Here is a 27,993-nt window from a genome sequence, read left to right on the forward strand (position 1 = left end):
ATGAAGCTGATGATTTCTTCTCAAAAGTTGGGAGTAAAATCTGTAAATTGTAGAGAAATTTCTTGGGATCTAGAATTATACATGAAGAAAAAAACTGAGTACCAATTCAGGCTATAGCATAACACCTATCCAATCAAAAACTGGTGTGCATGAAGTAGTTAAAGGGAAGACTTACTCACTAATTAGACTTCAGAAAAAAACCACATCATTCTTGCTTACTGTGTTTATTCACTTTAAGTGGAAAAAACCTGACAAGTTGTAATGGATTTGACTCATTACCATATATACTGTCTATATTCCTTGTTCACATAAATTTCAACTGAGACAGAAAAATATACATTTTAAAAAGAACAGTTTATAAATTCATTTGATAAACAGACTTCCAATAAACTTGTGAAAGTTTGAAGGAAAGGTTTTTCAAGACTTACATCTCATGTTTTCTGAAGCAAAACACTTAACGTAAAGCACACCTGACATCTGACTTCCATACACCTCAGAGGTTTTCTATGTAGTCTTCACTAAAGTGTACTTACTAAATGTTTCACAGCACCAGAGCATGAGTTCCTCCATCAGCTTCAAAACATGTGAACTAGATACTCACTATAAACAATGCTTCTATAAAAAGGACATTTCAAATACAAAAAAGAAGAGGGCATTAGCAGTCAAATTTCTTTGGGAGATAGTACATTGCATTTGGTTCTGACTTTCTTACAAACAGCAGCAGAGAAAAAACATGGTAATCATTTCAATTATTTGAAGCTCTTCAGTTTTAAGAGCATTTGTAAAAACAGGTCCAATTATAACAAACTGATATTTGCATAATTAACTTTGAAAAAAAATTTGTTAGTGATAAATGCATTAAGAGCTGAAATATATTAAGAAGACAAGCTATTCTGTTTGTCAACTTGTCAGATATGTGTGTTGAAGCTTCCCCTTCTAATTACAAGATGTTTAGTACAGCACAACGGATATTTTAAAATTAATATGGAAGCCGGAATGTTTTTTCAATTGTAGCACACTTCATCTGAGAAGATTACCATGACAAAACATGAAAAGGAAAGAGGACTGCAAGCAATGATTTATAGACGTTCTAATTTTTCACTTAGAAATTCTTCCACACTATCTGTATTCCACTTGAGGATGCTCAGTTCTTCTGCAATGTTCCCACTGTCATCCAGCAGCTTTAGTACAGGGTCAGAACCACGCACATACTGCAGGGGGAAAAAAAAAAAAAACAGTCAGCTACCTTGGGCTGGAAATGCATTCTCCATATTAACCTTCCCCCCCAGCCTCCAATTGATTTACATCAGTTAAAAAGATGTCAAAGCACAAATAGTAAAAAGACCAGAGTGACACCATGAATACTTAAGAAAAGAGCACTAAATTACATCAGAGTATTCTGGGCAAACTTTGGCAATAAAATTTGTGCTAAGAAATCAACCTAAGCTTTGGCTTTCTAAAGCTTAGAATTCTTAAAAAACAAACAGACGAGCTTGGTTGTTCTTGACAATGCTCAATGCTATAAATATTCCAGTGCCACGTATTTTGTTCTGATTTTATGAATTTCATTACTAGAGTGTTTAACAACAATGTATTCTACTTTTCCTGAAGAAAACATCTATAAAAATCAAATTAAGCTTATAAAATCAGTCTTTCAGCTTTTTTTTTCCTATGCTGCTACCTCCTCTCCTCCAATATGTTTTCACCTACTGTGCAGATTCAAAGGAGAAGAAAATGTTCAAAGCTAGAGTTTGTGTGCATGTGCATATGCAAAGGAAGAACCAGTAAGAGGGGAGACACCATACTGAAGCTTTAAAGACAGAGAGATGCTGTAGGTTGCACACTCCACCAGCAGCAGTTGGCCAGTGTTTGCAGCTCTGGATTAGATGCTTTCTTGACTAGTTCTAACGAATAAGGGTGGGAGAAAAGATGAAAGCATAAGGGACAAAGAGGCCTCATTTCACAGAAAATGAAAACACATTAATTTAAGAGCAGTAAATGTTTATCATGAGAACCAGAACAGAGTTACTTGCCTTAAATAAAACAGGTAGGAAACAGCTTCAGTTCAGGCTTCCAACTTGCATTTAATGTCAAAGAGAGGAAAGTGGAGGAACAAGTCAAGTAAAGGGGGAGTGTGGAGGTGTCTAGGAGGTGTGTATGTGAGAAACATCATCTACTTGTTCTCCTTGGCCCACTACGCAAGCTAATGCATATGGCAGGGGGCAATGCCATAAGCCTAGGTTTGAAAGACTGTATTCTACTTCTGTTGTTTTAAGTTGCTGAAGTTGGGTTTCTGAATCAAGCAGGTGAATGATTTTTCTTATATAATCAATAGCCTTTTTACCATTTTAGAAATTTCTGGTTACTTTAACAGCTTGAAGTTCTTCTATCAATTTCTAATTTAATCACATTCTTTCTTGCTGTGTGGTATCTGTGCCTGCTCAGCTTTGCTGGTAACATAATACTTTAATGCTTCTGAAGACTCACTAAGTCACAAAATATGTAATGCAAATAAAAGCTTTTAACAGTATTAGAAGGCTCTAACCATTTAAATTTATAGAAAGATTTCCCCAGAAGTATTTTACGTTACCCTATTGAGCTAACCTAGTTGGTTTTACTAAATGAAGTTAGTGGCATCTCTAATCCATTTTCCAGCAGTCTTGTAAAATACAGATCCATTTGCACGAAATTTTTTCTGTTAGTGCACTATACCAATTGTAGTCCAGACTGCTTTGATGTTCAATACAGCTACAAAGTTTAAAATAAAAATGAAACAGTCAGTCATGCAGAAAGAGAGAAAGCTTTTGAAAGAAACTGGAGGACACAGAGACATGAATGCATGAGACAGACAGAGGAAATCTGTTTTAGATGGAATCTGCTGCTGAGAAGACAAATCACTTATTGCAGCCATGCATAGCTATGAAGTGATTCCAGATGGTGCCATTTGGTGAATAGAGATGGGAGCACAAGATGTAAGAATCAAGATGTATATGTGAAGTATGCTGGAAGTTCACCCAGGATTTTAAGGGGAAGGCGAAGTCTTATACTAGATCTTGAAAGCAAAGAATTGCTAGAGTTTAAGGCAGTGCAGCTTTGCATATATGCAAGTCATAAGAAACACCATTCAGTACATGCATTTCTATAAAGCTGAATGTTTGAAGACTATAAAGAAAAACAGAATTACAGAACACAGGAAGGAAATTCTGAGAGTGAGGAGAAAAAAAATAATCTAGGAATCACTGATTGTATGGGAACAGCAGCTTCTTCAGGAAATGAGGGGAGAACAGAACCATACAAAATGAAACTATGGCAGAATATGCTTGAGTAAATCCAAGATATCCACAGAGTAAGGACAGAATGCAAGCATTCCTCACATTGTTTTGCCATCTGCTATTACTTATGGTTTCCAGTATATTTTTTCCTGGATTAAAATGAACAACAAAAAAACCCAAAAACCCCAACAACAACAAAGAATTGGTACCAAACAGTTACTGAGCAATAGACTAATTAATATGAACAGCAGGAACTCATAAAGGTTTATACTGGCAATATAAATATATGTCTTCTGCTAGAGGATTACTTAATCAGCAAATAAGGACCAATCCACAGGAGCACTGTCTCCACCAAGCTTAATTCCTCCTAATATCCCAAATAAAAAAAGTTAGGTTACCTTGATTTGCAGTCCCCTGAAGAGTTTTGGCTTATCACTCCTGACAAAAGCTACGGTTTGGAGAGAAGAAAGAAAGATAATCAAACTCTTCTCCACTTGCATAAAGTAGATTTACATTCAAGCTAGTATTCCCTGAATTACTTCTTTTGTAATGATGCTTCAGAAGATATTTTAGCATTAAAATTCTTCATATCCTCACCAAATTAATAATACTAAACATATTATGCCTAAGGAACACCCTATTTTTGCTAGTATTCCACACAAGCTTCATATCTGGATTTTCCTCGAGCATTAGTGCAACTGTCTAAATCAGTTTATTTGCATGTACAACCGATAGTCTTCAGCAGACTGTCCCATATGCTGCTGTGACATGCAAATGTGAGAAAAAGTGTTACAGTGATCAAAATCTGGCTGAAGATAATCTTTGTGAGGGAGGCTAAATATGAGACACATCCCATCAGCATGCTCCACACAGGCTGCAGCAGTGCAGGTGAAAGGGCACAGAGGAAACTGTGGGTAGAGGTGTTATTCTTGCAAACAAGACGGACAATCTTGTCTTGCAGTGATCTCCAAGACTACATGTTGAAAACCAGCAAGAAAACGAGAAGCTGGTATCTCCTCTTCTCCTGACACTCTGAAAGGCAATCAGCTTTAAGATGGACTTTACGGCCTCTCATGTAGCTACAGGGACAGAAGGTCAGGTCTGAGGTAGGCTACAGATGAACACTTCTTTGCTTGGAGCGCTAATCAGCAAACAGCAAGCATTAGCAGCAGCACAGTCCCTGTTTCCCTACAGCACAACCCAGGCCTTGTGTTAACATTAACTTTAAAAAGAAAAGACAATATGAATTATTTCAGGACAAAGTATGAGCGTAAACCCCTCCAGTCCAAATGCCTGAGTTCTAGAAGTATTTAAAATATATTTAGAAAATAGCATAGTCTTTATTCCTCCTTTTTACATTTATGCTAAAGGCTGAATTTAGTATCTGTACTGACATTAAGTGGATTCTGGACACTCCTGTAGTATGTCAGTAGTCTCTCCCCAAGGATGAACCCTGTCAGTATGGATTGACTCTTACAAAGGTGCTAGCTGCATGTTAAAGCTGCTTTTTCAAGGGTAGACAACAATGAATCTCTCACAAATTGCAGTGCATCTAGCTGGTGCATGGAGAGGAGTGCAACCTCAGGACTAATGTTTCGTACTGCCTCACAAAGTGTAGTGCTTTCCTCAGTAATTGTAGAGATGTCCCCTGGCATCTTTTTACCTATCTTTATATTACTGTAGACAGTTACCTTAACACTTTCTCAGAATCTATACACAGACTGGCATTTATTTTCTTCCCTCTTCCACTGTGCTCCCTGTACAGATCAAAATCATATACTCTCCCTGCTGCACCAACCACTATACAGTATAAACAAGTTAAAAAAAATACCAGTGGTCCAATGAGCTGCCAGATATACTAGAGCCCTGAAGAAGATGAGGCTTATTTTTGTTCTTTCTACAGAACTATTCACTAATGTCATATTGTAAGCTGTACTTGTATAACAATTTCAAGTAGCACTAGATGACCAATACTTGCTCACACACTGCAGTTCAATTCTGATTTAAACTCACAAAGATGTAATTTTTAACTTCAGAGTTTCCCATGTCCTTGTGACCTGTTAGCTGTCTTGGCTGTCATGAACAGTAACATGCAAAAAAGTGGCACAGAGATTTCTTATTCTTTGTTAAATCCACAACAGGTTGAACTATTTCACTTTTTCCACATTTTTTTCAATTTCAGTCTAAAGCGGAAATCAGTCTCTAGGGCTTTATATGAAAAGCAGGTTGTAAAAAGCAGTCAGTACAGTGGGTAACTTTAATGGCAAAACTTAAAGTAAAACAGTAAGAGAGCACAGTAAACCGGATAAAGTTTCAGAAGCAACTCTGAACTGTGGAGCTCAGCTGTATTAAAGAATAGCCTTTAGGGGTTAACTCAGGTTACAGCACTTCAAGCTTGTAACAGGTGTGAGGATTTGTTACTTGAGTGACAGGTGAAAGCTCATTTGGACATGAGTGGCTGTTCACTGGCTGCAGTGTTGGACTGAACAAGTTCACATAAACTGGGAACAGAATTAGGTAGAAGAAGAAAGTATTCTATAGGCAGTATTACATGTTGTCACTTTAAAAGTAGCTATTACACACTTGTATCAGTGTCAAATGTCTAAATCTTCTGAAAGCTGACGCACTACAGAGCATTTTTCCTGAAATTTTAGACAGCTAGAACAAAATTGGTTTCTGTTAATGGCATATTTATTTCTAATGCTGATCATAGTGACTTTCTGCATTAGTCACTTAAATTTGCAATGCAACAAAGAAAAAACTCACTGTACAAATGACTTAATTTGTGTATGTTCAATTTTGGAAGCTAAAGTGAGAAACTAATATACTGACATGCATTAAAACTACAGATTATCCCATCAAACACTTTTTTTTTTTCTTTCCTTCCACAAAATCATCACATAAGTTGAATAAACAGCCTTTGAATGGAATTGATGGGGTTAGGAAGTCAGATGCAGCTACAGTGCACCTTCTGGGACATGTGGCTCCTTGCTTATCATGTGATGCAGTGCACATGCTCCACCTTCACCACTGCCCCAACAGCTTCCCCTCTAAATCCTATGTCTGAAGGCTGCTTGCACATCTTTACACCATTATTTAATATTTTGATGTTTAAACTGACATCCTAGCTACCTCCCCATTTTCTTCTCCCTGTAGCAGCTTTATAAATTACCCACTGCAGAGAAACAAGAATTTATATAATCCCTCCATGGATGAGCGGGGAAGGCATTTTCTACATTGACTTCCATAAGATGAACTCTGAGCTTGGTGGCATGACACTATATTCTGGTGAATTAAGCACCAGACTAGAAGTCAGAGCTGTTCTACTGTCAGCTTTGCAACTGTCCTTTCACATAACGTCCAGAGAATCACTTCACCTTATGCTCTTATAAAACTTGTGCAATACCAAAGCATATGCCTTCTGTCTGAAGGCAATCCTGAGGTGAGCCTACAGAGCAGATTTGATTGCCAGGCAATCAACTACAACTAAAAGGTCAGAGAAAAGGATCAGGTGCATATGGGCATTTTAAAGCCTGCCCAGCACCAAACTCTTTTGCAAAAAGAGGTAATACTGAACAGTGTTTTAAAGACCTAAGAGTAGGCTCTGCCTATGAACGACTATCATTATAATGTCACTTTGTTTTGATATAACACCTCCCTGTTTTGAGAAAGTCTGTGAAAAGTACTCTGTTGGAATTAAAGCCTAGAGTCCTAAATGGAGACTACCAAGGACTCTTAAAAAAATCACTCAGGCCCAAATGGCAAGTCTATGTACATGCATGCACACACCTGCACTTCTCTCTGAGGTACAGTAGGATATACCATGAGAAAACTTCCTGACCCAAAACGGACACACGATACCACATCTCTCCATGCAGAGTTGCAGATCTATATGCTAGGCATAACTCTGTAAACAGTTGACTACCTACTGTTATATATTAAGGGCATGATCCAGACTACCAAGGATATCTACATTCAGAATATTCACATTATTTAGATTCCTGCTTTAGAAGCAAAGATCTCCTGCCTCATCTGTAACTGAAAAAATACAAAATTATGTTGAGAAAAAATTAAACTAATCTCTTAATACCTGAATGACAGCCAATATACAATGGCAGTAAAATCTCACACTCGTTTTCAAACAACTGTCACACAGACAAGCATGTTTAACCTTGTCTGTCTCTACACGCATCAGAAGGTTTATAATAGCCTCAAATCAGAAAACTCTGTAGGAGATTAAAAACCTTACTGTCTCTATTATATCAGTTTCAGATTTTAATGGCAGAAAAGCACAAGTCAGAACTAGTCAAATCTTTACCACAAGGTCAGCAATAAATTTTTACTGCACAATTTTTCCTCCTGGTAAGCTAAAGCATGTCTTCCAGCAAGTATCTAATGTGATCAAGTATCTGCCAGTAATGGCAAAGACCACTTGTTCAAACTTCTAATCCTTTTGTTATTTAAAAAGCTGTGCTTTTAGTTTAGATTTATTCCACTGCTTACTGTTGTAACACTTAGGAGGACTATGTATGCCCGTGGGGATGCATCCAACTTTTTAAACTGGACATAGCCTTCTCAGTTTATGCTATTTTTCTAGTAAACAGAACTCTTTAGCTTCTTCTAAACTCTTGATGCTGTGTACAGATACACAGCTTCAAATTACAGACAAGTCTCATTAAAAATGCTGATTGTACACTGAAAAGCAGCAGCATACTTTTCTGAAGAAGGTGATTATCCCTCCCGCCCCTCAGTATTACAGCAAAAGATCAGGGCAAAGAATTGTTAGTGCTCCAAGAGCAACATCAGAAAGGAATGCTTCTATCATCATTCATGAATAAGGAGGGAGGTTTCACACATTGAATTAGCAATAGAAAGCACATGAATTATTACTATCTTTCAGAAGACTTACATTTTATCAAACAGTAGCATGGTGCTTCATGCAATTCAATGCAGCATATATAACTGACTAAACGTATACAAAATGTGTTACAGGAAATAACTGAAGTGATCTAATACTAATACACCAAAGTATGATTAAAGTACATCTAAGATTATCTACAAATAGTTGTTCTGAGTTAATTTCAATAAACAGAAAGCAAATGTAATATTACTTAGCATAAACCAATGAAATAAAAGGTAGTTTGCTTAACTTGGCCCTGAATTTAGACACAAGCAGTTTGAAAGAAAAAAAAAATTTACTAGAAATATAAGTTTGTGTAGACTGTCATAGATTTGTTAAAAAAAAAAAAAAGGCAAAATGACTGGGCTATACCACAGACTTGACCATTCTGGACCTAAAATGAACTTGAATAAAACAATGGTTTTATTGAGGCATTGCTATCATGTTTTAAACCTATGGAAAACAAAAGCAACCAAAACAAAAGGAAGAGTAGCGGAGTGGTATTTTATGAAGACAGGAAAACCCAGCATTTAATTATGTCACAAGTATTTAAGCATTGCTAAGACAACTGGCAATATTTGCTAAAAATGTGAACGTGTAAATCACTGGGCACACAGGCAAACCAAAAGCATTAATTTTTTTCCTCAGACTCTTTAATAATTTGTTTTGGGGACAAATACATGCTCTGCAGTTTCGAAGACTGCATGAGCCTGCTTCAAAAGATACCAGGAAAGCCTAGCAAAGAGACCAACTACAGCAGACATCAACACTCATTTACATTTTAATGGCTATAGCTCTTTACCTTTTGGGGACCTCAGTTTGAGATAAGAATTTAAATTTAAGAATTCATATGGCACATCAATAACTACTATTTGTAGTCTATTAATCAAATTACAATGGAGCTGTTCATTATTTTATACAAAGCACCACATGTTTTCAAAAGCAAATCCAAGATGGAGCTCCGATCAAGCCTGAAGAAACTTCACCAAAAAAAAGAGACAGGGTACTTTGCAGAAGCAGTAGGGCAAGAGACATTTCTAAATCTGAGAAGTATTGTTTTAGTTTGGTATCATCTGTTTACAAAAGATTATGATAAAATGATGCATGTCTCCCACTATAATATTTTACATTTCTTAGCTTTACTAAGATGTTTTACTATGTTTAAATGTTTTGCTAACATTTCTACCAATGCGAGATTTAAGGTTAATATGACTTACTTTCTTTCACCAGTATTTAAGAATTACAGATTAAAATAACCAGGAAATAAGTGATCTTACCTAAAAACATAATCTCATAACAAATTACATTTTAGCAGCTAAACGAATCCCCCTCACACTTGCAGAACTTGGGCAATATAATAGAGCGCTTACTGACTCTGAAGTCAGGGGACCTAATGTAGTTGCATACTGCATGAGTTGAAGGATTAAGGACCTTGTTTCTGTAACAGATTTGCTGGGATCATGTCCATTTCTTAACGAAGAGAGTCACACAGGGAGAGGTGAGAGTTATTCTACCGATGAACAAAAAGAATGCAGAGAAATATGAAAGAAATGTTCAATGAAGAAACCCAGCCTAATTCAGTTTTTGTTAAACAAACTAGAAAGAACATAGGAGTCTAGACACTGTGATCTATCTCATCATGAACAGAACACAGCTGCCACTGAAAAGTCAACTTAAAACAAATATGCTAGATTAATCACTGACCCAGCTAATTTATTATTCTATTTCAGAGCGTTAGCTTTATGGATGTCAGCCAAAAACTGTCACATTTTCTGTGTTACCTGGTATAATAAGATATTGCTTCATCTATGAATCTTGTCACTTATGTTTTCGATGTTCTACTTTGATGGAGCGCTTTTGAATGATAAATATTTAAGAACAGTTTTATACAGAACAATTTCAAAATACTTGTAATATAGGAATTACTTTTATAGTACAGCATTTATAATGGAGCAATTTATTTTTAAGGGAAACTTAACAAGAAAAATATTTTAGTACTGAACTTAAAGAGACTTACAGAAATGTAGTCTGTTACCTGACTTATCACATGAAGCGGTATTTGAAAAAAATAATAGACATCCTTGGCCATATTCATGAAAGCATTTAGTAGTTTGTTATGATATTACAAAGAGTAACATTCAGTTTAGGATTGATATGATCTTGCTGAGGACTAGATTTTTTTCATCACTTGTCACTTCTTTGCTTTCCCAGTATCTACAGATATATTCCATATCCAATTATTCTCACATTTCAGGCATACAGCTGTATTCAGCAACCATTTGTAGCTAAAAATTATATAACCGGTAATTTTGATAGAAATTTTGATACAGAAGGACCATAGAATATTGCATTTAGTAACCACAAGCAACGCACAGGTTTTTCCAACTGTGTACCTTCCTTACTGTGTAACTTTTACAAACCTTTATTAATTCAACAGATTTTAATCCTTAGCTATTTTAAGATGTAAATCTCATTATAAAAAAACCACTGTTCATCCTTTGGCCAAATAAAATATAATCCAGAAGTAATCCATGACAAATCAAGTCTGTGGGAGTAAGCCAAGTGACAAAACAATTTACACAGGTACTTAAAGGTGAAGACTTCACCATCAGAAACAGAAGTAACATATAATAATCCATGTATTCTAATACATACACTTGTCATGCAATTAGTGGTGCCATTTTGTGTATATTCTGAACAAAAAACCCAAACCCACAATAAAATCCTAGCAGAAGCTATGGGAAAGGAATCAGAGTTATTTGCAATGAGACATTGTCAATGACACAGTTCAATGAAGCCTACAAAGACAATGCTCCAAAAGCAGCAGCATGACCTTCAGGCAACCTAACTTGCGTAGCAAACATCCAAGTGAAAAGTTGAAATAAAAACACTTCTTGAATTTTAATGTCTTAAGATGGAGACATTAAATACTGTTTCTGGTAGAAGTTAAAAATCAAGGGGAAAATCTATGTAGTAGTAGTCTGACATTAATACTAATGTGAGGAAAAATACCAGTTGGACGAATACATTCTACTGCTTCTTAAAATTTCTAAATATGCTCTTAAAATTTATCCCATCTTTCAACCTGTTCTCATACCCTAGCAGTAAATTTGGTCAAGATAAATTTAGACTGGGTAACTGCAGAAATTAGTGATGAAAAGGCAAAAGAGACCTTTAAGTGCACTAGTCAGTCCTTTTTTTCTTCTTACTGTACCAAAGAAGAACTGGTAGTCAAAACAGAGAACCTACTGAAAAACCACTGAAATTTATTCAGTCATTTTAAAAAGCAAGCTATATGATTAGTGGAATGTAAATCTTTGAGCAGGTTTAGATAACCAAGGATTGAAAGGAAAAAAAAAAAATCTCTAAAATTTTCAAGTTTTTCCTTTGGTACTATAAGCTTTTGGAATATGTTTCATGGTGTGCACACAGCAGAAATTGAGAACCATTCCCTTTTAGGACCTAAATATATGACGATAATGGAGGACATAATGCAGGCTGGAGTCAGGCTAACAGGTTGACCATTTCCTTGAAACCTATAGCTCAAATGAGCACTTCACTGTTACAAATTCACAATCATAAAGAAGCTGAGTGAATGGGCAACAACAGTTGGGAATGTTTTTAATTTGCTAAATTTGAAGGGTGATGGAGATATTATGGACTCCTGTGCTAACAAAGTTAACCTCCTCATGCCCCTGAAGTAGAACAAGTCATTTAAAGAACTCTTTTTTTGGCATTTTAAACAGCGGAAGAGAGAGAACAGCTTTGTTCTGGTCTTGCAGTCAATTAACTGAACCCCATGTGGGTAGAGGTGGCAGGAGAGGGTCTAAAGCAGCATAACTTATGTTAATTGTAACCTGTGTTAAAATCTTTTTTTTAATTTGTTTGTCAATCAGCCTTCAAACAGGGAGGTACTAATACCGGCCATGGTAGATGGAGACGTGCTGGTTGTGCAATTTTATGTCTAAAGCTGGATTAGTCTTTCCTCTCTATGTCCAAATTACAGTATTAGAATCTTCATTACAGAAAATAAAAATAATAGAAAAAAAAAATCCAAGTACTGCTAACACCTAAGGTCTTCCCATGTTTATAAGTAAATTCCAGTTTGAAATTTCTTACAGATGTTTTTCCTGCACTTTCTCCCACCACACACTGCTGATTTTCCTTTTACACTACTGTTACTCCATTCACTTTAGTTGACTGTCATTATCCACTGACAAAACAATTATACTGCAGGATCTGTGAAAAGAAAGTAGTTCCATAAGTGCACAATATAATTTCATCTATCAGTTATTGGAGACGAGTTACATGAGTCTCAGGTCAATGCAACTTTCCTGATATAATATACAAAATTTATGACTACTTATAGTAGTACTTAAAAGCACATTTTGTCATTCAGCTGTGACAGTATTTCATATTTGAAAGAGCAGTAGTGGCTTTACTTACCCTGGACTTGAGGGAACCTTCCCAATTTTCATCCACATACCTCTAAGACAGCTCCTGCATAAAGCTGTAATAATAAACAGAAGCTGTTAATGTCAGAAAAAAAAAAATCTAAATTACTAGTTTACTTATTGTGTGTTTTCTGTTGAACTATTTTTCTTTGAGGAGACAATACACTATTGTGTTGATGGTAACTACAGACAAATAAGATCCTAAATAGAATCACAATTCCAGACCTGTCTCTGATTTATGCAACAACTGACTGTTCACTCAAGATACATGATAATTTTCATTCATTATATTAAAAATGTAAAAGCAGGAAAAAGATCATTTGAGATATACTGTTGCTGGAAACAAAGCTTTATTAAAAAAAAAAAAAATGCAATCGGACGTATTACAATGGGTATTATGGACTAGTAACAGGAAAATTTTATTTCTTCCTCCCCAGAGGTGGGTTAACTATTAGTAGTTTATTGTAGTTAATTGTGATTGCAGAAAGAGAAGAGGGCATATTAACAGGCCTTAGCTGAAGTAATATATATAGGCTGGGCTAACTTTGCTTGCACTTAGCTGTCAATCATTTCTGTCAGTTATGCAAGATACTCAGATTTAATGTTCTTAAAGCAAAGTTCATCACCTATTGATCTTGTATACTGTCACATGTTTTTAAACTTTTTTGGTCTTTTTGTTTTTTTTTGACAACATGCAATTGATTCTATAGTTTGCTGAATCTTAATAAATTAACAACAGATTTTTCCAGCTACTAAAATAGAAGTTCATACTGTATAAAGACAGGCATTTTAATCTTACATATAGTTGTCAATACTGTATAACAAATCATGTCCTTCTAACCCTGAAACCCCACTGTTTATAGAGAAGCTGACAGAATAAGCTTCAGTTAAAATTTTTAACTGTTTATAGTAGGCAATGAATTAAGACCTCTGCTTTCATTTTCTTTTAGACAGTGTTTTCATAACAAATGTGCAAGTCAGGACATGGAAAAATACAACCTTACTGAAATGAAGTAAATTCACATTTCACTTAAAATATGAACTGTGAATATATGTAATTAAAAATAAGCTTTCACTATGAAATTTAATGAGTACTAACCCCTCTGAAAAAGGAGTGACAAGTCATAAAAGCAAATCATACATGATATGACAGAAATCTCAAAGAGAATTTTATTAACACTTCATCACCTAGCTATGTAGGCATTATGGACAGCCAAGAATATATCTCCATTTCAGAGTATGAATTGTCTCAATTCAGGTCCAACTCAATATTTGCCTAAATACTATGAATTAGAATATAAGAAATACTCTAATCATTCACAGGAAAATTACAGCTTCTTTCCTGATGCAAACTAATCAGTAATCATTACTTCCACGGGAAGCAGAACTAAAAATGTTACATTGCATTATCTGTCCAGAACAGCATCTCAGAAATTTGCTTAACTGCATTTATATTTTCAACCAGACATTAGATTTAAGATAAAAACTAAGATCTGACTGTTAAAACCCAGAACTGCTATGAAACAATACTTGAGAGATCAAAAATACCAGATTTTTAAAGCTTTTTTCCCACTAATCAAATAAAAATTTTAATTAAAAAAAGGCACTGATAAACAGCTCATATACTAGCTTGCATAATTAAAGTTCCTCTGGACTTAAAACATGACATAATTACAAAGACGGAGGAAATATGGAATAGTGAGATTATAAAAACTTCACTTACCTTGTCTCTATTCATTATTCTTTAAAAACATTCAACAACAATTATATCAGCAATCCTACATTTAGACAGTAGTTTGCACACTCACTAACACACTGAACATTTATACTTGTTCTCTGATCCTGACAGTTATCTGCATTTTTCTATCAAGAAATTGGTACAAAGAAATAGACAAAGGAATAAATAGCCTTTTTCTACCTAGTTAACTGATTATCTTATATATGTGTATAAAGAACTAAGTACACACAATTTTAGGACTACTGTAAAATGAGTTACTGCATTACTGCAAATAATTCTTACAGTTTATTCCTTCCTTTCAAACAAGGATTTCCATGGAACAAGATCACCGTAGGAATCTAAACTACGTAAGACATCTTGTAATTACAAAGTACTCCTAGTCTGTAAGTCTTAGCCAATATCAGATAGAAGTTTAACAAAGAAAACAGCTCAATCTTTGATGTCTATATTTTGAGCTTATAACTCTGCTGTAATTGAAGCCCAACTGTGCTAGTACAAAAAAGTTCAGATTCATGCTGGGACAAACAGCTGCTTTCTAGATGGCTAGACAAGAAAAAAATTAAAAAATCAATTGGCTTCATTTATAACTCTCAACAACGGTGTCTTTTGCAAGAAACACAGGTTTATTTGCATCATTTAGCCCACAACAAAAGCATACTTGTTAGTATCTACTGCTGCTACCATCTCATCATGTCCAGAGCAGATGTCCTCCAAACTTCTTGTGAAGGCATTTACTGTGTTCAAGTATTACTAAGAATGACATGTATCACTCAGTGTGGAGGCATACAAACATGACGACTCAGTTCATTACACAATGCTTAACTCTTAAGTTAGTTCATTTTAAAATAATGCTTCACTTGTTTTAGTGCTCGTAAAAGTGAGTTTAGTACCACGAGCAATCAAATAAAGACTCTGAACTGTTACTAGTGTCCATTTTAACATCCAAAACAAGTGCTGTTATGATTTCCAGGCTGATTCATGTCTGCATCTATAAAAATAACTATCTTTTTTAAAAACATTCCAATAGTATGCTTTCTAAGGTTATTGTGACAAAATCTGAACTTTTCCCTCATCTTTTACAAAGCATCAACTTGAGTTAAATTTCATTCAAAAGCTTTTTGTAAGCACCTGGATGTCTTGTAATAGTTCACACTACATAATGAAGATGGCTCTTCACAACTGAGAGGAGAAAAACCACACTATCAGCCATATCTGCTTTAATGATGAAGGAAAGTGGTAATTATAACAGAATAAACCACCACTTACATAAGAATAGTGTTAGATAAAAAAACATGTATTGTAAAAATAATTCTTCCAGCAATTAAAACCAAGGAACCTTAACTTAGGTGAAAGAAAACATTTCAACCATTATTAGGAAGGGAATTGAAGTAATTTCTGCAAGACAAAATTCCAGCAGTGCTTCATTTAGAAAGATATGGTATTGTTATCACAATTACTCATGGTGAAAACTCCAGATGAAAAATTACCTTCCTGCTATGAAGCTGCTATATAACTGTTCATGTTTACAACCAAACTGGAAGTCAGATCAAACTGAACTGAAAGAAATGTACTTAAGAGAGATTGCTCCTTGATCATAATAAAATGGTGTTAGATCAAAGGTAACAAAGTTTTGTAAAATACAATAAATTATCCCTAATTTTACTTCTAATGCACCTATACTTCTCACGCTGGTTTCTTCTAACTACTGACTAAGCCTGACCCTGCAGAGGTTACAAAGTGTCACTCAAACTGGATTTGTACAGCTGTTTGCAATCAGCTGAAAAAAAATGACAGTACCATCATGTCTTAAAACATGCAATGGAACAGGCTGTTATGATAAAGTCACACAATGGTAAATAGCTATCTTATGCTATCTGGATTCCCTCTGATATCTGCATATTTTCCTCTCAATATCAAACAGTTTTAAAAAAAAAAATAAAGTTAATCTCTGAGAACAAGCAGTAAAACACAATTTATGACTACTGCTAAAACTCTGGAATCTTCCCTTGTCTCAGGTACAAGGCAATCTTCCACTACCAACAACTAATCTCTTTCCAATGCAAACAATTTCTGTTTTTATGAAATTCTGTAATTTTGACTTCATATTAGTATATATGCAGATCTGCCAAAGAAACCTCCTCATCCCCTATCAACTCATACTATTGCTTTACTTCAAAGAAAAGTCAGGAAAAATATAGATATTACTATTCTTATTGACCAAGTTGCTCGGTATGTGCAAACCGGTACTGTTTTAAAATAGAGTGTGTGATCTCTTTTTTGAAAAGCACGCAAATTAATTTTTAGTGTGTTCCACCCACCCAGAAAAGAAAACAATGAGTTAGTAATTGATATCTATTCTTCTGAGAAATGAAGTCACAAAGAAAAGATACTTTGGTGCAAGTTTCCTCTGCTCTTTCCTAAACTTACAACTACCAATTAACCTGTTACTTTAACTAGAAAACTAGATTAGTTAAAATAAAGGAATATACACTGAGATATAAACTATAAAATATTTTCTCTTCTGTGAGGGAGAGAATGCAGGGACAACTAGAAGCTTTCAAAATCACTCTAGCCTTCCCCATTCCTGGAGACAGAAAATGAGCAAGAATCTGTGGGTTAACAGCGAGCAGTCGGACGGCCTCACTGCCAGGAACATTTTGAATTACTGTTCTGTAATGGAGAAAGCCAATAAAGTCATTGCTACACACACACACACCATTCAGAACTGATGTAATCAGTAAATTTAGCAACAAAGAAACTGCTACCATTCACAACTCATCATCCTGTGAAGGGAGATGCCTAACTCTTAATTAGAGTTTGGAAACAAAGAATCAAACAGTCAAAAACCAGTTAATCTCAATCAGTGCTATTCCTGTGACTAGTGCTATGTATTACAGGCAAATTCCTCTGAACAAAGCTGAAGCAGAATCTAAGCTCTCATTTATTTTCAGGGAAGGAAATTCCAACTGCATATAAGGGTGAAAAAAAAGTCACAATGAGGGTGTTTAAGCACTGAAATAATTTACTAAGAAATGCTGTAGAATTTGTATCCTTGGAGTTCCTCAGAACTTTTGAGTTCTGCTTTGAGTAGGAGATTCAACAACATAACATACTTGTGCATTATACTACTACAGTCTTCAGCATACAGAAAAAGTGTCATCCACCTAAGTGTTTTATTTTTGTTGTTAAACATTCCTCCTTGCAGTATTATGTAAACATTTTCCGCTCTTTAAATCTAACAACCACCAAAATGCTCCAAAACAACTTCCCCTCCTGGCAGACTATTTTTTGTTAACTGTTTTCTGAAATGGTTTGGTGGAAGGTCGTATGAGCAAGAGATCTGGCACAAGGGTGAGAGAGAATGCAGAAGCTGAGCAACCATCAACCTTAGACCTCTGGAGCTGTAGCATGGATTAGGTGGTGTGAATCCCCCTATTTGTTTGAGAGGGGGTGAGGGGCAGACTGGAACAGAGGAGAAAGGTGGCAGGAAAAGGGCTCCTACATACAGGCTCTCACTTGGACCTAGTGAACAGAATTACGTAAGCTAAAAAGTAGAGACAGAAAGTGAAAAGTTTAAGTTGCAATTTTGGAATACACTGTCCAATTAACTTTGCTATCTATCTACTTACTTCTAGAAGTAGAATCCCTGAACATCTCTTCTGTTGTCCAGAATCTGTGCTCTTATTAAAAAAATAAGCATCTTAGAAGAGTTGCAAAGAACTCATCAACTATTTGAATTTATGGATTTAAGTAATTTGAAGACTGTACTTTTTGAAGTTGTTTCAACACACATAGAAGCAAATGCCAGTATTTTATCCAGATGAAGGAGGTCAGACTTAATTAGCTAAACCTAATCCATTTCCTAGCACAGATGCACATCAACAATTTTAACTCACATTTAGCAAATTCATATTTATGATTCCCCTAACCTTTTCTTTTTCACTGATAAGACTAGAAAGAGGTCTTCCATAGGTAAGGCTTGCCCTACTACAGACAGATCATGTATTTTATCTTCATTTATCTGACAGAGATGAACCTTTGGTCAATTTGATCCAAGCAAAAGATCGTAATGACTAGCTAGCTACACCTTCCTTATCTACGACTACTGTTTGTCAACATTAATTTTCATTGCTGATAACATCATGTACAAAAGAAGGGAAAGGGTGTACATGGTAAAGTTCTTGAGAAGGACATCTACTTCAGCACATTTTTAGTACAAGGAATAGCTGTGCATAATATTCTGAAGCGACAGTACTCTGATAAGAGACTTTCTCAATTAGAGAGAACACAATCATCTCAATTCCCCAAGTTCCCTACCAATATTCCCCATAAAATTATTCCTCTGTGAACTGTATGGAACACTTTTAGTCAAAAGCAAACGCTGAATGGAGATAATATGACATATTAGCCTTAATTACAGAGTTCTGATTATTTACTTGAGTGTTAAATAAAATATGCTGTCACTGAATTATGCTATTTTTAAAAGTCACACTTGGTAAAAACAATGAACATGAACCATTTTTAGGTAGCATATTAGAAGTAAGGGGTACAGCTCTGTAAAAGCACAATTTGCTTTTTACAAAGATGACAAAGGATTTTATAGAACACGTCAAAAGACAGAAAAAACTGGGGTCTTTGAGAAACAGCTACAAGTCAACTAAAATTCTAATTCATTTATACAAGTATTGATATGAGTTCCATTACACCACTGAGATGTCAATGAATTCTATTTTTATCCATCGAGTTAAAAACCAAGAGTTGAGACTGTTTCATTGGAACTATTCATATTAAAAGCCTCTAGCAGAACAAGCAGGCAGCCAACAGTAATTTTTGAGTGTAGCACTTTAATTAGTGAAATTAAAAGAAAAAAAAAACAACGTGAAAAATGAAACTAAATTGGGTCACACAAGAGTAGCCTAAAGCATTAAAAGCATTTCAAGTTATTCTAGTTTCAGTAATTATTGTGAGTTTTGTAAACTATTTTGAGTTTTAAAAAGTAAGTCTGAACGTCACCTTATTCCTCCTTGTAATTCATAACAGCACATTGAAAAGGTCGGTACATGTAAAAGGGTAGACTTTAAAGAGAGCTTTCAGTATTTTTTTTTATTAAAAGTAGCACACAGTCATAATTACAGTGGACATTTTTATTAGTAATATTACACTAAATATTTATTTCATTTCCAGGAGGGGTCTAACACTAACTCCACTCAAAGAACTGGTTTTAAGTTATGGTCAAACTACATCATAAGGAAAATATAGGTATTATCCATTAGGATTAAAATAACCCGTTCTGAGGAACAATTTCTGTATACATGCTCATCTCCTACTCTATAATACTTAAAGGCCCAAGTGGCAATTTTGTTGTGAGTGACAGATGGTAGACTACAGAAAACTGAATTTGTATGGGCATATTTTTTACCTTTCAGTGAAATTAAAAGTGATCTTTTCTTCAGAATAGACCAAGCTGAACGTTACCAGCTACTTATTACATGGGCTAAATAGGTATAATTCACCCTTCTTTTGTATATTGTCCATCACCTCCCTATTTTTCATCCACAAAAACTTCTCAGAAATTGTGTGATATGCAGAAACAGGTGGCTGATGTGGAAGAAGGGGTCAGAGCCCCAGCTTCACTTTCAACAGACCAGAAGGAAGTTCCATGGTTTTGCAGTGTTGTAACAGGCTGAATCATTCATGTCTTAAAATGATTTCCAACATTTTCAAGTATCCAGGACTTGCAAGGAAAAGAATCTCAGCTTGATGCAGTGAAAACATGATATGAGCTTCGTGCAGAAATGTCAAACTACCTGGTTAAGTACAGCATCAGCTACAATGCAGCAACTAGGGAACAGGTCTGCAACTTGCCCAGCTGCTGCATGTTTTGATCAATCTAACTGCAGTGCTTATATTTACAATTACAATGCTTACATGCTAACATGCTTACCTGACTGGCCAGTGGAAATCCACAATAAAACTCTAGGAAAGGTTCCTCTGCTGTGCTTTGACTTTTCTCCCCATTTTCCAGAGTGTTTTAGTATGCATTCTTAAGATTTTTTCCCCCAGCTGGTTCTCTGTTTCAGCATTTTTCAAAATGTTGGGAAAATACTTGCTAAAGGTCACTAAATACCACAGTTTTCTAAATCTCATCCATTCTGTTTGTCTAGAGCTAAAGGGATTATGTCCATAGACTTGCATTAACTTTCAAACAGCAATCATAAATACTGAAAATCATTTTAGGTTCAGGTAAGATGTAGAATGGGGATCTGAATGTAAAGCAACCTTAAGATGGGCTTTAAGATTTTTTTAGAAAAAGTAATAGCCAAAGTTTAAGCTGCCTACATTTGTTTCAGGTTAATATTTCACAATATTTTCATGTAAAAATGAAAGGAAACTTTTATACTAACTGGTGTGGGAAGAGCATCAAGTTAGAAACCTCCCCTCTTACAGCACAATAATCCATTTCAAGTTTCTGAAATATTTATGTTGTTACATCTAGTACAAGGTTGGTGAAAAACCCTAAATTTCTCATTATCTTAGCAATGCAGAGGCCAGATATTCCCGTAAATTATTAAACCATGCTTTGACAGCTTATCGTATTTTGACAGCCCTAAATATGTGCACGAGAAAGTTGCTAAAAACCTTAGGATTTTAAATGGTTTTGCTTAAATTTGTACAGTAGAGAAGTTATTATCCATCTATACATAATTTTAAAAGTATGCATATAGACTTCTGTATCATTATGTTTGCCTTGTTTTAGAATCATAAATGATTTAGAAATACTGTATGATAGACATGTATGATGTTACCCATGACAACTTGACATCTAAACCATCCACTTTCATGTCTCCAATTTCCTGGCCAACTTTTGCTTACACCTGATGTCACGTTATCTAATTCACCAAACTCCGTAACATTACAACATGACAAATACTTGACAACAGAAATTTAAAATGCTGAAGTTCAACACATCTCAATGAGCAAAATATGTTTCAAAACTGTTTGGAAATATTGATGACTTTTATGGGTTGTAGCAATCCTGCACAGTGCAACTGTGAAAAGTAATGTATTGCAAGTTTCATCACAGAGTTGATTCTTAAAATCAATTTGGATTTTGACACACATATATTGCTGAGATAAATCTAAGACTATAATATACAATTAATGGAATATGCTTATAGCTATGTCTGAAATGATCACACAGCATAAGTGAAGCTGCAGATGGAGTGCGGCTATTTTCAGCTACTGCAAAATATGGACAATCTCTCCTGCTACTACAATTTCACGCACAGTTAGCTTCACCTCTATTTCATCCTTCTACATTTTACACACCAGCAGTACTCTGCATCTGACAGACTGAGGCTTAAAACTTGCAGCTGTCTAAAGCAATACTGTTTAAGCTAGCTTCTGAATTAGTCTGAAAGTGAATACAATATCTCTAGAAGAGGAGAAAATAACCAAAAGAATTTTTTCATTTTACTCACAGTCCAATTATGAAGTAATTAAAATATTTCACTGGACAGGTGTCAGCAGAAGTTAAGAGCAAAATAAATACTGGGTAACAAGAGCACCTCTGCTATTTTCCGCAATGTCAATTCACAGAATACTGGACCACTAACAAGACCAGGATTAATAAATATCTTTCAGGCATATGAAACAGTTGAAATCTGTAAACATCTCATTTGAGGTTGCACTGATGCTATTCAGCACAAAGTATTTTTAGGACTGGGCATATTTTACAGATCATTTGTGAAAAGTAGCAACAATATATAAAAATTCTCAGATACACGTGCTATCCCCTTACCTTTAATTTTAAATTTTCATTTAAATTTCAGGCACAAGTCATGCAATAAACTAACTCTTGCTTTCTCTATTTCTAACACTTGCCACGTACTTATAAGAATTAACTGAAAATCCTGAAGTCTGTCCTGGAATTCCTAATGGTTTGCAAGTCTGCTTGTAGCAGAGGCTACCAACATGCTGTGTCACATGATGGGAACAAATACCTGCTTGCATAATGAACAAGCTAGGTCATGTACTGGAATCATGGTTCAGAAAAAAAGATTCATGTACTTTGAGGATGTTCAAGCATGTAGTCACAGCATTAGCAAAACCCAGAGCACGACTGCTCTAGAACTCTGCAACATAAAAGGTTACTAATCATCAAGTCCAACATATCTAGATGCAAGTTTTTAGACTAAGATTTAAAAATTCTTCAAGCAAGAGGGTAGGAAAAAAACCTTTTAAGATTTTTTACGTCCATTTACTCTTAACTATCAAATTGTCATTAGAAAGATTTCTATGGTAACCTGAAAAAAAATAGGGAAAGGGACAAAATATAGCAAAAGGCAGCATTCAGTTTTTCTATTCTGCACACATATCATGCAAACACTACTGTAGCAAGAAGCTACTATAAATTAGATTGTTACTTTTTACATAAGAGTAAAGTCTTAAACTCAATTACAAACACCTATTATAACCAGCACTATGTTAAAACACAAGTCAATCCAAAATGTCATGATTCTGAATACAATCTGTTAGGATAATTGTGGTCAGTTCTCCCAACACTGATTTTCCACTGTCAGGTCTTCAAGGGAATTTACTCAGTAAGTTTAAAAAAACCAAACAAACAGAACAAATCCAAAAATGTACATTTCCAAGCAGTGGTAACAGTATTAAAAAAAAAAAAATCCACCTTCTGAAACAGCATTCAAAAGAACATTAGAAATGATGTTATAATTTAGCACTCAACCATATAACCATAACGCTAGAACAATGCAATTTTTCTATTCACACACACAGTATGCAAAGCCTGCATTCAAACCTGGATATGGAAATACATGAGAACAGTATCATAATCACTCCTGTAATTCAAGCTGATACTTAACATGCTAGCTCCAAATCATAACTAGCATTTGTATTAAATTTCTTCCAAAATGTCACATAAGAAAAGATAAAATAATAATCAAGATGTACATTGAATTGTGCTATAGCAGCAAATTGTTCACATTTACTACAAAGCAGAAGCAGAAAATGAAACTGGATAAACCAAACCAAATACATGAAAAAGAACAACTTATAATCTACAGTCTCTGGGTTCCTATGAATATACAACAAATTCTGGTTCACTGTGAAGGGATTTGTCAAACAATCTTGAGACCTCATCCAGCCCTATGTTTTGTTCTACTACATTCAGCATAACTAAAATAGAAAAAGTTCTGAGACTAAGAATATTTACAGTGTAAAGCCCTGATCACAAAATGGCATTTGATTAGTCTTACACAAGAAGTGTGATTATCCACATGGTGAAATCTAGGTCTGATTCAAGATAATCAGAAAAATATCCATTGATTTAAATTCTGTTGTTTGATCCAACTTTTATTAATGCATTGTTTACAATGCAAACTAAGGTACATCCTTGAGTAAATTACTGATGAATTGATAAACAGATTTTTTTTTTCCTCAGAGGTCACACTGACAGAAATGCAATGTAACTCCCCTAGTTTATTTTCCAAAAAAAAGACAACACAAATTATCCTGCTTTACAACTTCTTGTGCTGCATCTTATGCACACTGAGGCAAAACTGTATGAATATTATGTGAGCAAATAAAAGCATCCACTCTTTAAGTGAGGACAGGAAGCCTTGCTGCTGCCACCACAACTGTTACTGGTTATGGTACACAACCACAGCACAGCTGGAGACCCTTTCATATTTTTCCATTCCCTTTTAGCACACTTCATTAGTACATTTTATTCTGAAACTTTTCACCTTGTGTGTGTGTGTATAAATATATACATACATACATATAAGAACTGGAGCATTTTCCAGAGACAAACTTCCCTTTATACAATTTATGTATCTAGCAAAGAAAAAGTCTTAGATATCAAGTCCCATAACGATTGTACTGAAATATTATTGCAAGCATTCTTTTGTCAATATATGAAACAATGCAATTTAGTCTTACCTCTTACCTTTGTAGCCTCTCAGTATTAAGGAACTACTAATTATTAATTCTCTGCAACTCTCAAACACTTGCTTCCTGATATTTAATATACTGTGCCTAACACTGTAATCAGTGATTTTGTTAAAAATTATACACAGACTTTTTTTTTTTAATATTATACTGAAGTTAACTGACAGGAGAAACCTGCTAGATTTCGTCAATAATGTCATGTTGTTAGTTATTCAGTTACCTCCCAGCCATGAAAAATAACTTCAGCATCTCTTCTTGAAATCTCTACTCTCCTGATAATTGATTGGTCTTCAATGCATTCTAAAGTACTCTTAAATTACAACCTATTTGAAAGGATGTATTCTTTCCAAGACTCTAAAAATTCTTCCTTGCTGACATACCTTAAGCACGACAGATATTTACTTACTACAGATAAAAGAAAGGTTTTGCCTTAGCCTAGCTGACTGAAGTACAGCATGGGCTCTGAGCAAGACTACTCCCAGTATTTCTAGCTGTTGGAACCTAGCTGTTCTGACCGCTGCAGAATGGAGTTGAGCAGTCCTGCTTCTGTCAGGTTCGTGCCACTTCAGGAGTAGACCCAACGGCTGCACCAGCCTTTTGTTCATTGGGACCGGACTGAACTATCCTGGCCATCACACTATGGGTCAGTGACCAAGCAAGAGCTGCAATCAAGAACACCAGTCTCCTTACCCTCTTTTTTTTTTTTTTCCCCTCTTCAAATCCCAACTTCTTTCAATTTAAAGAAGCTGGACATAGCTCCCATTAGTCACTTCACACTACAGAACAGCTGTCACAGAACCAATGGTTCCTCTGCTCATACAGGGACGTTATTTTAAAGCAGTATGGCAAGTCTGCAAATCTAGACCCTGTATTGGACTATCCAGCAATGTTGCATTTTCCTCTTGAGATTATAATCCAGATTCTCATGCATTTTTAAAATGAAAAGTTTCATAAACATAACCTAACGTGTTAAATTATTCCACAAAGGATTTGGTCCAAAACCCACCTTTCTGGTTTCCAGCTGAGCTTCTTCTTGGCAGCACTGTCTGCAGAATGGATCCAGCTGATTCAGATTGAACTGTCCAAGAAGGTTGCAAGAACTGCATAGCAAATTACTGGAGAAGCCCAGCTCTCTGCAGGCTTCTGATGACAACTGTGCCCCATACACACTTATCTGAAAATCAATACAATGTTATATTTTAATAATAAATTAGTTGTTTAAAAAAGGAAGATTTTAAATGCTTTAATGATTAGGAAAACCAACTAAATCTCTCGTGACCATTTTACAGTAATGCCTAATGGTCTGCCCCTAAGTGCCAAACACCACCTTATTTTGAGGAATAGTCTTAAACTAATAGTGAATTCTAGACATTCATAATATGTATACTTCAAGGTATCAGACCTGCCAAAATTTACTTATATATTACTTATATAACCTGCACTTCTGATTTACTAGTAATACATTAAAATAGGCAACTCAGTTACATGGCTTCTATGCATAACACCAGTTCTGTTTTTAATGAGCAGCCAAAACAATTTGACCAAGTATCCCAGCATTTAAATGGTATTTGGTTTTTGTTTTCACATTCCCACTTCCCTACAGAGGGATTGCTCACACCCTAGCTTAAAACCTTTCCTTCCAGCTGTATGCTTGGGGGGAAGGGGAGCGCATGGGGTGGAAGTGAGAGAGGAAATTAAGAAAGGAAAGAAAGGAGACGGTTTTCCCAAATGCTTCTCAGCTTGGGTGAAAGGCCTTGGGCAAAACCCACAACATTCAAAACACCAACAAAATAATCAGCAAGCACCTCTGTGTTCAGAGAAGAGTAAGGTGATAGCAGCAAACTGGACTGGATGATAACAGACCAAGAGTCAGAAGAATTATGGTGGGCCAAACAGAAGAATACAGAAGAAAAATGAAATCTGTCCTTCAGCAAATCAGACTTCTCTTCACATTCACACATCATTTAATATGTACAGCACACCCAAGTAAGGCAGAGACAAAACCCATTTCCTCCCCTGAAGTGGCCAACCTACAGCCAAAGGAAAGACGTGTCACTGATGTGACAGACAGGAACTGTTAAGGATTAGGAATTGGTAGAAAATATTAGGTACCTCATTAATCTGTTTATCTGTAGCTGCTAAAAAAGTTAAAGCATGAATAGAAAATTATAATATACAGAAAATTATTTTGAAATTATTATTGTCAGACAGAAAGCTATTTTTCTTCCTACAAGACACCACGAAAGTAATTCCTACATATGACAGCAGGCAAGCAAAAATGGGACCATATTCCACTGGAATCATCTATTAATTATCCAATAGTCTCCTATTTTTGTGGGGGTGGGGTGGTGTGTGGGATGGGACGGGGACAACACCAACCAAAAAACAGTGTTTTATGAAAGCAAGTAGTGTCCATTACAAGAGAATTCCTCAGTGAAGAAGTTCTGGTTACACAACGAGCTCAAAACAGCTTGAGAATAAAACCATAGGGAGGGGGAGAAGAAACTGTCTCTCCCTAGGGTTTTTTCCTCCATTTTTAGTACTGTAACTATTGTACTATTCTGCAATAATAAGTATACTAATTATAATAAATATCTCTGTTTAGGATTAGAAAAGAACCCTCACATTTCAGAAGCTAATTTTCCATCAGAACAAGGTAATTTCAGCTGCTTCGCCAGTGATGCACTTCATTTCAGCACCATGCTCGCCTTTAAAGCTTTGACTACAAATACACGTTACACAACTGTTTTGCTTTTACATTAGATAATTTAATATATTAAAGCCAATGCAGTATCGATACAAATTGCTTTAGGAAGTACTTAATAGAGTGAAACATTCTAACATATCCTTAGTATAATCTCATGTCTCTGTAGCTCAGGTGGGTCAGAACTTTGAGGGTGTCAGATGCACTAAAATAGAGAAAGCTGACCTGTCTGGAAAACCTCGAGGAAAAGCTTTCACTGGACGACCTTCAGTTAGAAATCAAAAGCCACCTATCTTCACTTTCCAAACCCATTCTTAACTTTGTTACTAAGAATAATCCGGGTCACGAGGCTTATAACACACAAATTCCTTTAATAACGGGCGAGGAAGCTTCTAAGTTTATTTCAACAGTCCCTGCTACACCCACAGCCATCGCCGTTTTCCGAGCTAGCAGGGCAAACCGGGCCGAGGGGAGGGACAAGGCGGAGGGGTGTTTAGGCTTCAAAACGCGGTTCTCGCAATGTGGAGGAGTAGAGCAGCGACAGCAGGACGGAAGAGAGCAGAAGCACAGAAGAGCCTCCAACAAAGACCAAAAGAGGTGGCCACAGCAGCAGGAGAGGGACGAGGCACAGGACGACGCCTCGGGAATGGGATGGGCAGGGCAAGGCCGGCTGCCTCCGCCTCCCGCTATGGGACACGTCTCATTACCGCCCCACCCCCCTTACACCCTCTCTCTTTCTCTCAGGAAATCGCAGCCGCACTCAGCCCCGAGCGCGAATGAACCGTAACGGCCTCTCACCGCCTGCAGCCCCACTAGCAACCAGAACCAGCAACGCCCCAGGGCCGTTAGCTCGGCGGCCGCCGCCATCTTGGTGCCGGAACGCTCCTGCTAGCGGTGCCGGGAGGCCGCTGAAGGACCTCACCCGTCGCGAATGCCCAACACACTGCCTGATG

General features: G+C 35.9%; 1 protein-coding gene across 1 annotated transcript; it reads right to left on the bottom strand.

The window, feature by feature from the left end:
- Window positions 1-208: 208 nt before the first annotated feature.
- On the bottom strand, window positions 209-27,961 carry SELENOF (selenoprotein F). The gene is made up of 5 exons (XM_074876439.1): window positions 27,839-27,961; window positions 25,343-25,510; window positions 12,619-12,682; window positions 3,671-3,720; window positions 209-1,211 (listed from the first exon to the last, which is right to left on the bottom strand). The coding sequence occupies exons 1-5, from the start codon at window positions 27,905-27,907 to the stop codon at window positions 1,080-1,082; spliced, it is 483 nt and encodes a 160-aa protein (XP_074732540.1). The 5' UTR covers window positions 27,908-27,961; the 3' UTR covers window positions 209-1,079.
- Window positions 27,962-27,993: the final 32 nt, after the last annotated feature.

The sequence above is a fragment of the Strix uralensis genome, chromosome 8, assembly GCF_047716275.1.
Source record: "Strix uralensis isolate ZFMK-TIS-50842 chromosome 8, bStrUra1, whole genome shotgun sequence".
NCBI classification, from domain to species: domain Eukaryota; kingdom Metazoa; phylum Chordata; class Aves; order Strigiformes; family Strigidae; genus Strix; species Strix uralensis.